This window comes from Apodemus sylvaticus, chromosome 2, assembly GCF_947179515.1.
Source record: "Apodemus sylvaticus chromosome 2, mApoSyl1.1, whole genome shotgun sequence".
Classification (NCBI taxonomy): domain Eukaryota; kingdom Metazoa; phylum Chordata; class Mammalia; order Rodentia; family Muridae; genus Apodemus; species Apodemus sylvaticus.
This window is the reverse complement of record NC_067473.1, coordinates 64951871-64966361: the sequence shown is the minus strand read 5'-3', so window position 1 is coordinate 64966361 and position 14491 is coordinate 64951871. Positions and strand designations below refer to the sequence as shown.

General features: G+C 39.9%; 1 protein-coding gene across 3 annotated transcripts; it reads left to right on the top strand.

Annotated features, from left to right (window-relative positions):
* Positions 1-3094: 3094 nt before the first annotated feature.
* Positions 3095-13997, top strand: Clec5a (C-type lectin domain containing 5A). Of its 3 annotated transcripts, none has more exons than XM_052173522.1 (7): positions 3095-3271; positions 3702-3800; positions 4540-4614; positions 7351-7410; positions 7738-7874; positions 11385-11491; positions 12773-13997. In XM_052173522.1, the coding sequence occupies exons 2-7, from the start codon at positions 3722-3724 to the stop codon at positions 12885-12887; spliced, it is 573 nt and encodes a 190-aa protein (XP_052029482.1). In that variant the 5' UTR covers positions 3095-3271; positions 3702-3721; the 3' UTR covers positions 12888-13997. The 3 variants fall into 3 exon arrangements, with proteins under 3 accessions (XP_052029482.1, XP_052029481.1, XP_052029483.1); XM_052173521.1 differs by having other exon boundaries at positions 3095-3276; XM_052173523.1 differs by lacking the exon at positions 4540-4614 and having other exon boundaries at positions 3095-3276.
* The last annotated feature ends 494 nt before the right edge of the window (positions 13998-14491 follow it).

The window sequence follows — 14491 nt, the reverse complement described above, 5'->3', positions numbered from 1 at the left end:
ATGCTTCTCAGAGGCCCCTCTTCTGAATAATATGTATATACATACATACATGCATACATACATACATACATACATACATAGCCTTCATACATACATAGCTTTCATACATAAGTCATTGGGACAAATAGTACATATCCTAACTATAACATGGGAAAAACCTTCTTGTTGTTGGATAAAAGATATTCTGAGTGAATCTTAGAGCCAATGAATGTGATACACTTTAAATCTGCACACACACACACACACACACACACACACACATATCTTTTCATTCTAATGTTGATAATACATCTTGTGCTATAAATCCAATTCATTCTCCAAAGCCCTAGGATTTGTATGACTCCAGACATTCAAGGCTGCATAGTACCCAGCCTTAGTTACCACATTCATGAACATACTAACACAATGTGTTTCCTGATAAATGATGCAATGAACAGACTTCAGTTCTTTGTCATTGTGAAAGGTGGCCACAGTGGTCTTAGTTACTGTTAAGCATGACTTTAAGATGGTTCACACGGAACTTCTGTCTCATTATGCTTTCTCTAACATATAAAAATAAATCATACCATGATATTTTATACATTATAGAAAAATTCATAGTACAAAACTGTTTATCAATACTACAAATTAATATTACTAACTACTCACAATTGCTATTTATATTACTTATATCTTTATAGTTAATTGTTGTCTCCTAAGATCTGATCCATATTAACTATCTTCAGCAAGTGTGTGTTTATCTAGAATAGATTTCACATAAAATTTTATTTAAACAATATGTTTTTCCTTCACTCAGTAGACATCCTTTGGGAAATATGTGATCTATAAAAGAATCACAATAGCATCATGAATTTACTTGCAATTGAAATCCTACTTCTTAGTTAATTTAACTTTCATCGGTATCTTTTATGTAGAGGACTTATTCTTTAATTTACTTTATAATAGTATCTCTAGTTGTGTTTTCATTAGATCCAATATTAATGTCTCTATATTTCTTCTCTAATTATCACTTTTTCTCTTTTCCTCTGACTTCTGAATTGCTTCCTTAGTAATATCTGACTTTCTCATTCTTTGGCTATGGTAACTAATGTACTATTCAGAGCCTTTCATCCTACTGTTCGTTGCTTTTTAATCATCTACTAAACCTCCAAGTGACTCTTGTCATTTTAATGGCATTTTCCTTATACAGAATCAAGGTTTTCTAACATCTTTCCAAAAGCATAGGTGAGGTGTGGTCTAGTATTTCCTGTGTTGTAAAGCTTATAGCTCAGAGATTGAAACTCGGTCTTTCTTTATAATCCTTGCTTCATTTTGAGCTATATTCACATATTCATTTTTTTATTTTTCTTAAACTTTTTGGGGGGATGAGGGACAGATTCTGAGACAGGGTTTCTCTGTGTAGCCCTGACTGTCCTGAAACTAGCTTTGTAGATCAGACTGGCTTCAAACTCAAAGATCTGCCTGCCTCTGCCTCTCCAGCGCTGGGACCAAAGGTGTGGATTACTATGCCCAGCCTCCTTTACATTACACTTTTAAGTGAGATATTAGAAAGTTTTAACCATATGCACATCTGTAATGGCTCCTGATAGACATTATAAGAGTCAGATCTTGCAGGACTTAATGAAAAAAGATGCAGCTTATTTTTTTTAACAACTATTTTTGTTTTTGCTTAAAGATATATGAGTAGGAAGTCTGTCTTCTGAGTATTGTCCTATATCTGTCAAGAACTAAAACAGCTTGATATTAATGAGGTAGTGTCTTTAGCATCTAACGAGAATGATTCCCCTTTTCATTAGGACTTGCAGTTTATTCCTTTGGTCATTACAGTAAGTAGGAGCCAAGTGTGTTTCCATGATAGCTCTGTTCCTGGTAGACTGCAGACCTGAGAGCCTTACACTGGCTTTGAATCACCCCTGTCCAGGCCCCACACCTTCCGCTCACCACCATTTCCTAACATATCAGTTTGGTTATATCACAGTGATCTATTAGAAAGCATGTCTATTAATTAAAAAAAGGATTTTTCAATGAACTCTGAGTTGCTATAAAGCTGAGTGGCAATTTACATTAAAATCACATACTATTTGTAATATAGGTTAACTTAGTTTACAAACGAGGAGATGATTAGTTATCATTCTGAGTACTGTCATCACAGTCTACAATTCATGGGTTTTAATCAGGAATCTGGATGTTTGGAAGTCCTCTATCATCTACATTATCTTTGAAAACAAAGACAACCAATTCATCAATTTGGATAAGAGGTCTTACACAAAAATCAAGGACCATAAATATTAATTTTATGGGTCTAATGATCAAGTACAGTGATCCAAGGGCTGTGGCTGTGCCAGGTCGACAGCTGTGAGGAGTTCAGTCTGGATTATTTCAGAGTGTGGACATTATAGTGCACAAGTAGATAATCATGCAAAAATTCTCCCAAGATCAGGCACTGAGTATTATGGTACTAGGTAAGGGATAGCTAAACCCAACAAGCAAGTGGAGGATTAGCAAAATAATTTTCCTGAAGGAAGTGAGGTCTAAGAGATACACCAGAATTATCTAGTCAAAGAGAACATCAAGGAGTCTGTTGTTTATCTCAGAGAGAGTGAGCTGGGGGAGAGGGAGAGAGGGAGGGAGGGAGGGAGAGAGAGAGAGAGAGAGAGAGAGAGAGAGAGAGAGAGAGAGAGAGAGAGAGAGAGAGAGAGAGAGATCAACAAAGGTGTGTCATGTGACTATGTGATAAAAACATGATACCAAAAAGAAAAGTTTCAGTTCGGCAGATAAGACCAGAGCAGATTAGGTGCCAAGGAAAGGTACAGAACCACCACATAAATCCCAGGCTAAGAGAATATCTAGCATGTGTCTGAGCACTTAGCATCCATGAAAGAAGGCGTATGCAAAGATTTATTTACTACACTGAGGAGCCAACTCTCATCCTACAAGCAAAAGAAAGTTAATAGATAAAGGGTAAGTCTGTGCTGGGGCATGTGGTTTTCCAAATCCCTCTAGAAAGTTTCCCCTGAAAGGAACCTTCCTCCTACAGAGATAGAGGTTCCCTTCCCCTTTTTGCCCCGCCCACTCCTGTGCCAAGAGCACTGAACAGGAAGAAGTGTTTGCTTAGAGATGGTGCTAGGACAGAGAGGCTGTGAACAAGGACATTACCCATTACCCAAGCAGGAGCATCCATCCAGAAGACAAGGAACCCTGCTCACCGCAACAAATATTAACTTATCAAAAAGACTCCTATCTGTATGCCAACCCAGGCTTCCAGAAAAAGGTCAGGTAAGTCAGTCTTGTCTGTCTGTCTGTCTGTCTGTCTGCCTGCCTGCCTGCCTGCCCTCTGTTCATCTGACACATGCCCCTGACACGGCTGAGACTGAAGCTTTTATAAGTGAAATTAGCATCGCCAAGTCTATAAGCTTGTGAGCAGGGGTCATTTCAACTAAATATTCTTGAATTGTGGGTCAAATTACTTAATAGACATGATTTATGAAAACACAAATGGAGATAATGTCAAGACCTAATGCTCAAGTATCTGTGAAGGAGTTTCCCATCAGTGTTCTGGACATGAAAGAGTGACCTCCTCTCACCTGTCAATGAAAGTCCTGCCTTCCAGCTCTCCCCTGAGTACTCTGAGAAAGGAACAAGGCTAACTAGGGCCAGCAGCTTCACCCCAGATTCTGATGATGTTACTCTTGTCCCCACAGGTCCCTGAATCCCCATCATCATGAACTGGCATATGATCATCTCAGGGCTTATCGTCGTAGTGGTCAAAGTTGTCGGAATGACCTTTTTTCTGCTGTACTGTGAGTATTGCTGGAGCCTCTCCCCAGCATCCTCATTGCTTTATTCTGCTCAGAATGACAGATTGAGTGCAGCGGTTCAGTGCCCAAGTTCTTCCACATTGTCTTCTCACACTCTAGCAGAAGTGTGAGGTCAGGTTCCATGACCTACAATGGAGATAGACAACTGTATAATACAGACAACTGACTGTAAAAAGGATAAAACCATTACATGAAGCTTTGTAGAGAGTCTTCACTGGATAATCTAAACTAGAATATTTAGTCTGGCTTTTTATTGTTGCTATAATTTTAAAAATTAGTTTCAGTTCAATCCAATAAAGCTGTCTGAAGAGCTAACTTTAAGAACAAGATTTAACAAAGGGAAGTGTGTGTGTGTGTGTGTGTGTGTGTGTGTGTGTGTGTTATACATAAATTCTTCTCAATATACATAAGCAGCCCCATAGACAAAGATTTAGTTCTGAAGCCAATAGGAAAAAAATGAAGGAAGGAAATGTGGGTAAATTGCAGCAGTTGAGTAAGAGGTATTTTCCTTGTGACCCAATGTGAACGCGTAATAACCATAACGGGTGCAGAACAGATGCACAGGTAGGTGAGCGAAGTGTGACTATGCACACACCCCATGGAGGTAGAGAGCTCAGTGCTTCCTTCTGTGGACACAGTTTCCTGGCATCCCCTGTGGCTCATTTGCTGCCTTTCTTTGCAGCCACACTGGGGCTGAGCCACTAGCTGGTTTTCTTTGCAGTCCCACAGGTTTTTGACAAAAGTAATGATGGATTCATCCCCACGGAGAGCTATGGAACCACTAGTGTGCAGAATGGTAATCTCTCTAGCATCCAGCTTCTATGTCCTGAATTCCAACCGTTCCAATGAATTTGCATACAAACCCTACTACACAAAAGTCCTGTTCTCCTTTACAAGTATGAAAATGAACAGCAAACTCATTCATCATTTTCTCTTCCTGATTTTCTCCCCTATTAGTACTAGGGATCAAATTCGGGTCCTTGCTCATAGAAAGCACAAAGTCTAGTGCTGAGCTACACACCCTCAGTCCATATATAAAATTTATGATGCTCAGTTCTCCTCCTGGGCTTGAGAATGATTTGCGTGGGACTACTCTAATGTATTGTAAGTGAATTTCATAGATTCTTACAAGGAATTGTTACAAACCAAATTCTATCCAGGTGTGGTGGCCACACCTTTAATCCCAGCACTCAGGATGCAGAAGCAGGTAGATCTGAGTTTGAGGCCTGTCTGGTCTACAGAGTGAGTTTCAGGCCAGTCCAGGCTACACAGAGAAACCCTGTCTGGAAAAATAGAAAAGAAAGAAAATTCTGGCATTAGAAGATGGTTTGAGTTGGGCAGTGGTGGCACGCCTTTAATCACAGCACTCTGGAGGTAGAGGCAGGCAGATTTCTGAGTCCGAGGCTAGCCAGGTCTACAGAGTGAATTCCAGGACAGCCAGGGCTACACAGAGAAACCCAGTCTAAAAAAACAAAACAAAACAAACAAACAAAAAATAACATGGTTTGTTTGTTAAAGTGTCTGCTCTTCATGCATGAGGACCTGAGCATAGATCTCCAGCACAGAAGAGAAAGTCCAGTCTTAGCTGTGTGTGTCTGTAACAGCAAGACTGGTGGATGGAGACAGAGATGGGGGGTATCCCTGGTGCTCCTTGGCCAGTCAGTGCAGTTGAATTAATGAACTCCAGTTTTAGAAAGAGATCCTGTGTTAATACGTGAGATGCACAAAGATTGAAGAAGGCACTCAGTGCCAGTCACTTGTCCCCTCACACACAAATGTGAACACATCCTCACACACATGTACATACATCCACCCAAGCATGTATATACAACACATACACACAAACACATGCACATGTGCGCATGAGCACATGCACACACACACACACACACACACACACATGAGAAAAGTCATGTTTCACAAAAATAGGACTAGGCATCATTTTGTGAGCTAAAAATTATGCTAGACCCACCATGGGATAAGAATAAAAACAGGTTGATAATAAAGCTATATTTATAACACCAAAAAATATGTCAGATATTTCACATACAGAGGCCGTGGTGCTTCTAATCCCACTTCTCTTCTTTTATTTGATTTATTCATTTTTATGTGTGTGAATGATTTATCTCCATGTATATATGTGCACCATGTAGCCAGGGCTACACAGAGAAACCCTGTCTCGAAAAACCAAAAAAAAAAACCAAAAAAAAAAAAAAAACAACAACAAAAAAAAGTGAACTCCTACTCTTAGAGAAGTCTCGAGATCAGTTACCTATTTCCTTATCTGCTGCAGCTCCCTGAATCCTGGATCCACTTTAATCAGTTACCATCCATAGAGCTGAGGAAATATTAATGAGAAAAGCATCTAAAGGTTGCCTGGGATAATAGATAATAGCCTCTTATAGAGGGTTTGAACTCCAGAAATAAAGGCAACAGCCAAAGAGCTGTGTGGAGCCTGGAGTAAAAGTAAGTGTGGGGAAAAAAAAAAAAGACTTGGAATTATTTATTTTCCCCTTCTTTTGTTTTGTTTTGTTTTGTTTTGTTTTGTTTTGTTTTGTTTTGTTTTTTCAAGACAGGGTTTCTCTGTGTAGCCCTGGCTGTCCTGGAACTCACTCTGTAAACCAGGCTGGCCTCAAACTCAGAAATCCACCTGCCTCTGCCTCCCAAGTGCTGGGATTAAAGGCATGCGCCACCACTGCCCGGCCGCTTCTTTTTTCTTGGAAGACATAACAAGGGTGGATGAGAGTGAGGGAACTGGGAAGTGGGTGTTATCAGGGTGCCTTATGTAAAATTCCCAAAGAATTGATATAAAAATATTCCATTGGATAAGACCAAAATAAAGTGCTTTAAACAGCAATCTGGAAACAGTATCAAACATGTATATAAGAAAGGAGTGAGAACCTCCCTAGGCGTCTCTCTCTCTCTCTCTCTCTCTCTCTCTCTCTCTCTCTCTCTCTGTCTCCCCCCCCCTCTCTCTCTCTGTCTCCCCCCCTCTCTCTGTCTCCCCCCCCTCTCTGTCTCTCTCTGTCTCTCTCTCCCCCCTTAATCTCCTAAGCATTTCACATCTACTACCATAATGGGGGATGGATGGATGGGTAGATAGATAGATAGATAGATAGATAGATAGATAGATAGATAGACAGACAGACAGACAGACAGACAGAGAGAGAGAGAGTAGGACTTGAGTACCAAGCATAATAGATTGTGGTAACAGTTGGATGGTTCAAAGACAGTGTTTTTGACAATTCTAATACAGAGTGCCCAAGACCCTTGTCTTCTCCATAGCATCTCTTTCAGTTTCTTCTTCCTTCTTCTCTCCTTCCCTTCTTCCCTCGTTTTTTTTTTTTTTTTTGTACCTTCCTATCTCAAATCTGCCTGTCCCAAATAGGATCTTCATCAAGGACGGTGGTTTTTCTTTCCACCTCTGGATCATCTACAAGATCAGGGATGTTTAGAAACAAATACTCAGAATTCAGCAGCCCACAGCCTGTGTTCCCTGTATAGTAACCATCAGGATTTCTTTTTATTTCAGTCTCACAGATTTTTGGGAGAAATGATGAAAGCTTCATTCCTACAAGGAGCTATGGAACAGGTACAGTGCATGATCCTGGGCTCCTCCCACCCCCTTGGTATTCACAAGCTGGACTCTCAAGGGCCTTTCTCAATACCTCTTTTCTTGTGGGACTTTTGCTCAAAGGGACTATGAAGAGCTTTCATTCCCTTTGTGTGAGGAACAGGAAAGAAGACTAGAGTGGTGGAGTTTCTTCCTGTATTGGGAAGAATTTATATCATGATGTAGTTACAAAGAAATGTGCCCCATCATTTTATGACTTTGTTCCAGGGATCACACTCTAAACCACTAATCATGTGTAATTTTTTCTGCCTCTGTCTCTGATCTGTCCTCCTTCAATCTCTCCAGTCTGTCCAAAAGACTGGGATTTTCACCAAGGAAGATGCTTTTTCTTCTCTACCTCTGAATCATCTTGGAAAGACAGCAGGGATTATTGTGCAACAAAAGGATCCACATTGGCAGTTGTCAACACTCCAGAGAAACTGGTAAAGCATTGGGATGGTGTAAGAAAATAGTCTTCCCTACACTTGCTGCAGTTTGTGGAGTTTATGGAACAACCTGATGATGTAAGGGTAGGATGGTGGTGAGGAGTAGAGTTGTGCCTAGCTGGGAAGTTCACAGCCCTTGTTATAACCTGAGATTGGAAGGGTCTTCATTTTCATCTAGACTAGAAATCCAGATTCAGTTGTCTTCCCTATAAACTCCAGCATCAGGCTACTACCCTAAGGATGGACCAGGACATTTAAGTGCAAGAACTGACCAAAGAACTGAAGAAGGAGCTGAAGGACTGGAGGAAAGTACAATGGGTAAAGTCATGTGCTACCGAGCCTGTTGACCTGAATTCAATCATAGAGATCTGAGATTCACATAATACAAGGAGAGAAGCAACTCCCACAAATTGTCCTCTGATCTCCACAGAAAGACTGTGCCACTCACATGTGAGCACATACATATGTATAAAATAAATACATTTAAATACATATATACATACATACATACATACATACATAGTCATAGGAACCTATTAAGATGGCTTAGCAGACAAAGGTTCCTGCCACTGGGCCTGGTGATCTGAATTCAGTCCCTGAGACTCATATGATCCCAGAGAGAATCAACTTGCACAACTGGTCCTCTAACTTTCAAAAGTGTCATATATATGATTGTACACATAAATATATACACATAAACTCACAAAAACATGCTGGCATAAAAATGAGTGAGGACAGATCGGCAACCAACAAATTGGGAAAAGATCTTCACCAATCCTACATCAGATAGAGGGCTAATATCCAATATATATAAAGAACTCAAGAAGTTAGACTCCAGAAAACCGAACAACCCTATTAAAAAATGGGGTACAGAGTTAAACAAAGAATTCTCACCTGAAGAACTTCGGATGGCGGAGAAGCATCTTAAAAAATGCTCAACTTCATTAGTCATTAGGGAAATGCAAATCAAAACAACCCTAAGATTTCATCTTACACCAGTCAGAATGGCTAAGATTAAAAATTCAGGAGACAGCAGGTGTTGGAGAGGATGCGGAGAAAGAGGAACACTCCTCCACTGCTGGTGGGGTTGCAAATTGGTACAACCACTCTGGAAAGCAGTCTGGCGGTTCCTCCGAAAACTGGGCACCTCACTTCCAGAAGATCCTGCTATACCACTCCTGGGCATATACCCAGAGGATTCCCCACCATGTAATAAGGATACATGCTCTACTATGTTCATAGCAGCCCTATTTATAATTGCCAGATGCTGGAAAGAACCCAGGTATCCCTCAACAGAAGAGTGGATGCAAAAAATGTGGTATATCTACACAATGGAGTACTATTCAGCCATTAGAAACAATGAATTCATGAAATTCTTAGGCAAATGGATGGAGCTAGAGAACATCATACTAAGTGAGGTAACCCAGACTCAAAAGGTGAATCATGGTATGCACTCACTAATAAGTGGTTATTAACCTAGAAAACTGGAATACCCAAAACATAATCCACACATCAAATGAGATACAAGAAGAAAGCAGGAGTGGTCCCTGGTTCTGGAAAGACTCAGTGAAACAGTATTTGGCAAAACCAGAACGGGGAACTGGGAAGGGGTGGGAGGGAGGACAGGGGAAGAGAAGGGGGCTTACGGGACTTTTGGGGAGTGGGGGGGCTAGAAAAGGGGAAATCATTTGAAATGTAAATAAATTATATCGAATAAAAAAAAGAAATACAAAAAAAATAAAAAAAATAAAAATTTAAGTTACTGAAAAATTACAGAATATTTTGTGAGATGTTAATGTATATAGTAAAGGAGGAACATATGAGTTACTAAGATATGAATGTATCATTTTATTGTACATAAGAAAATTTTGTTAATATAATTAGTAATGTGAAAAACAAATAATTAGATAAAAGTTTGCAGTTTACTTTTGTGGTAATGAAAATAGACTTTGTTTATTGTATCCTTTTATCTTGTGATGATATTATTATGCATATTTATGCATATGAAAGGAGGAAATTAGAGAAAAGAAAAGTAGTGTTTTAGTGTGTGTGTGTGTGTGTGTGTGTGTGTGTGTGTGTGTGTGTTCTTGTGGGCACACATGTGCCACAACAAGCATGTAAATGTCAGAGAACAGCCCCACCTTCAATCTTGCTTGAGACAGGGTGCCTTATTTTTTTTTAAATTTTTATTTTCTATATTCTTTGTTTACATTCCAAATGATTTCCCCTTTCCCGGATCCCCCATCCCCATATGTCCCATAAACCTTCTTCTCTCCACCCATTCTCCAATCACCTCCCTCCTTTTTCTCTGTCCTTATATTCCCCTCCAATGCTAGATCAATCCTTTCCAGGATCAGGACCGACAGGGTGCCTTATTATTCACCACTACATAGCTAGATTAGCTGCTTCCTGCCCCCAGTCTTCCAGGGATCCTCCTGTCTCTGCCTCTCATCTTGCTATAGAGAGCTAGGATTGCAGACATTCATTGCCTCATTGGGCTTTCCCATGGGCTCTAGGAATTTGACCTCAGGTAGATACACACTTATACAGCAGATTCTTCTCTGACTGATATACTTTCTCTGCCAAAATAAGTCATCTGACCAAGATCTTATATATAAACAATAGAACATTATATTCATCAATTTATGGTGATCTCTTCTTCAAACCTTACCGTTGGTTGGATGCTAGTTACTAGGCTATACACTATTCATGTTTTTCTCCTTTATCCCTTCCTCCCAAAAAATCAGTCTCTGGTGGGGCAGTATTTTCAAGAAGGCTGCCCCTGAACAGATAATCAAGGTTAGCAATCAGAATCCCACAAATTCTCTAGGATGAAGCACTCACATGGAAAAGCAAGATGTTTTCAGGTAGCAAGAGAGAAGCAGAGGATGGGAAGTGAAAGCAGGGTGAAGAGAAGAGTGAATGAGAAAGCTTGAGCCCTTCATTTCCTCTTTTCCGCATTAAGTTTTGGTGTGTCGTCTTTCCACCACACTACTCTGGCCAGCCTCCTCTGCATATTGACCACAGGAAAAAGATCACAACATTGATGCTTTGCTGATAACTCTCAATACATTCTTTTTACCTTATTCAACTTAGTTGGGATTGTGATATTTTCTGAAATGATGAAAATCCCTACAAAGACAATCACGCCAGACATAAAATGAAATGACCTGGTTTTGACTGTGGTGTCTTCCTTCCCCATTCCTTCTGCTTGACTCAGAAAAACAATACTGACTTCACTAGGATATGTATCTATAATGTAAGTCCTTCATCCTCTGCATTAGACCCTATGCAGAAGCCAGGCACTCCGGGCTTGGTCCAGATATCCAGGTGATCTTACTTCCTGCAGAGTTTTAGAACTTCTAAGGGATTAATGGCAAGTGTCATGTCAGCTGGCATTTAATCCATGGCTGCCTTCCTGATTCGCAGAACAAGGCCAACCATTTGCCACCAGCTTGGAATGCAGCAGTGAAGAGCTCACTGATGAGCTTCTTTTTTAATTTCTAGAACTTTCTTCAGGACATAGCTGGTGCTGAGAATTACTTTATTGGTTTGATACGTCAGCCTGGACAGAAAAAGTGGCTCTGGATCGACAACTCTGTATTCAATGGCAAGTACGTGAACAACCTCTGTTTCTCTATAGATTTTCGCATAAGACAAAACCTGAGAGTCAGATTAAAATAGCTTAGAGGCTTAGGCTAGGCTCTGTTCTACTTTTCTAGTTGCTTCCAACCCATTTATTTCCTATTTAACTTTTATTCTTTTTATTTATATTATAATAATATAATATTATATTCCATATTATTGTATTAATGTATTATAATATGTTATCTCATTATATTAATGTATATATTATATTAATATTATAATGCATATTATAATACATATTAGAGCTGCTGCTGTACCTTATATGATATTTCATAGGCCATTAAACTATTTGTCATGTAATTTCCCCAGATACTGCTCCTTCAAAGTTTATTATTTACGTAAGCCTTATCTATGCCTCAAAGTTGAACCTGTAGCCCTCAAGAGCCCTTCAAGGCATCACTCCATGGAGTCAAGTTTGCAGGAGACTAAAATATTCTGAAGTTTGCAGGCAGCTGTAATATTCCTGTATTCATATGGAAATGATAAGTCAGACAATGACCAAGCTGGATCTCCAACCTGTAAATGGAATCCTTACAGGGGGAGGAAAAATTGATAGCCACTCAGTGTCAACTCTCCATCAGGCACTGTGCTGTGCTAAGCATTGATTACCTCTTCGTCTGTTCACTGGGAAGCTATGGAGAAAGCTTTTATTACTCCCAAGATGTTGAATTGAGTGTGAGAATGGTTCATATACCAACAGGGTAGAGCTATCATTTGGTTCCACAGTCCCTTGATCCAAAATAGCATGCAACTTTTTCATGAAATGAGACTTTGCAGTCAGCCCAAAAGGATCTGAATGACAGAAAGGAAGTATAAGAATACCCACAGTTGCCTTCACCAAGTTTTTCCTAGAGCCAGCTCAAATCCGGGAAAGGATTAAAAAATCATTTTCCTCCTGCCTTGGGTCTTCCTGTTATAAACATGCATCCAATACTAAAATATGATTAGGATGACAGCACATGGGATGTTTTCAACCTAATATGAGCAAGTTAGACCTAGATTCTTAGAATCTGTGGATGTTCACAGAAAAGTAGAGAAGAAGCAGTGGGTATGAGCTGGGTTGGTGACAATGTTTTGAAAAGCAGGGATCTAAGTTGGGATAAAAGACCCAGTGACAAGGAGGAGGGTATGTGGTTGCATGAAGCTGCATTCTGGTCATGCACAGCTCCCATGAGAACCTCACCTCACTAACAGCTGAAGTCAGAATAGAAACCAGGAGTCTAACTAAACTTTCTCTTTTCATTTAGTGTTACCAATCAGGATCAGAACTTCGACTGTGTCACTATAGGTCTGACAAAGACATTTGATGCTGCATCATGTGATGTCAGATATCGCTGGATCTGCGAGGGGACTGCCAAATGATCATAGATCTCTACAAGAATGGATCTTTACACAGCCAGCAAACGAGATTAGCTGTGACCGAATCCAGTCCAGGAAATATAGAGCTTCAAAGACTGTGACCATCTTCCATAGCTGGAGTTCCCTAATGAATCCTCGAAGTCAATATGTTACTCCCTTTCACAAACATCTTCACTTGGTAAAACTCCTTTTCTGTACCAGGTATTCCCGAAGACCACACTTCCTGTGAGAGCAGACTGGATTCTAGTTATCTCCAGACAGGGCCAGGTTTCTGGAGATGAAATCGATATGGAAATTCAGTCTGTTTCTGTAGAGATGAGCCTTTTGACTAATCAGTAAAGTTTTGTCTGTTGACAGAACTGCTTCATCCTTAGAGAACCTGCCAACACTGCTGAGGAGAAAATGCCCGGGGAACAAATATGAGAACTGTTAGGAAACACTATGGACAGAAGAATATAAACTCTCGGCTTCACAACTTCCCCCATTCCCAAAAGCCTCCCATTCCCATACTCCATCTTAGAAGCAGAGGCCCTCCTGAATTGGGGGAGGACCTCTACAGCTAGACTTGGAGCTGAACAAATATTCATGGAATGAAGAAAGCTCTAAATAGGACAGAGATAAACGAGGAGGATAAGGAAAGAGATAGGAAGAAAGGGGAAGGAAGTGAGAAGGAGGGGGAAAGGGAGTGATGGGCAGAAGAAAAAGAGACAAGAGGGGCCAGGAAAAACACTCAAGCTAAATTTGTTTTCAGGTTTTGGATAAAAGTCTATTATGACATATATAATACTTTTTCATTAGAAGAGAAAAGGCAAAATTGGGGATAAACAGAAATCATGAGAGATGAAACGGAGGTTAATTTGATCACAATGAAAGAAAGGCAGGAATGAAAACATCTTGGGCACCTTAACTGTTATCACAAGAAGACACAAGCTACATAAAGTATAGGAGAAAAGAGATGTATTGGTTGTTTTAAGTAGCAATAATAAAACTACAGAGAAGCCTTTAGAAAGCTAAAGGAATTAAAGCCACTCAATAAACAATTCATTATTTTCAACTAATAGCAATATGTATGTGCATCACTAGTCAAAATAAAGTGTAAATTTGTTATTACAATGTTGTTATTTTTATAATTTCTAGGTTTCATATTTGGTATATTAGTAGATTCTTTTTGTTTTTTTTTTTTTTCTGAGACAGTGTTTCTCTGTGTAGCTCTGGCTATCTTGGAACTCACTCTGTAGACCAGGCCAGCCTCAAATTCAGAAATCCGCCTGCCTCTGCCTCCCAAGTGCTGGGATTAAAGGCGTGAGCTACTACTGCCCAGCAGTAGATTTATATTTTAATGGGACAATGTACTACCTAGTAAAGCCTGCTTGAAGAAGGCCATCAGAAATAATCTAGTAGATACTGAAATTACATTTGCACCCAATGAGCTGTGTTTTCTGATGGTCTTAACACATCAAAGCTGGGACAAGGTGGGCTGAATCTATGGTAGAGAGAAGCAATTGGGTTCTAACCAAAGGTAAGACCTAGAACTCAGACAACAGAAAGGAAATCTTGGTCCTTTTGAGAAAAGGGAACTTTCATTGACACACTTCCTGTCTTATGAT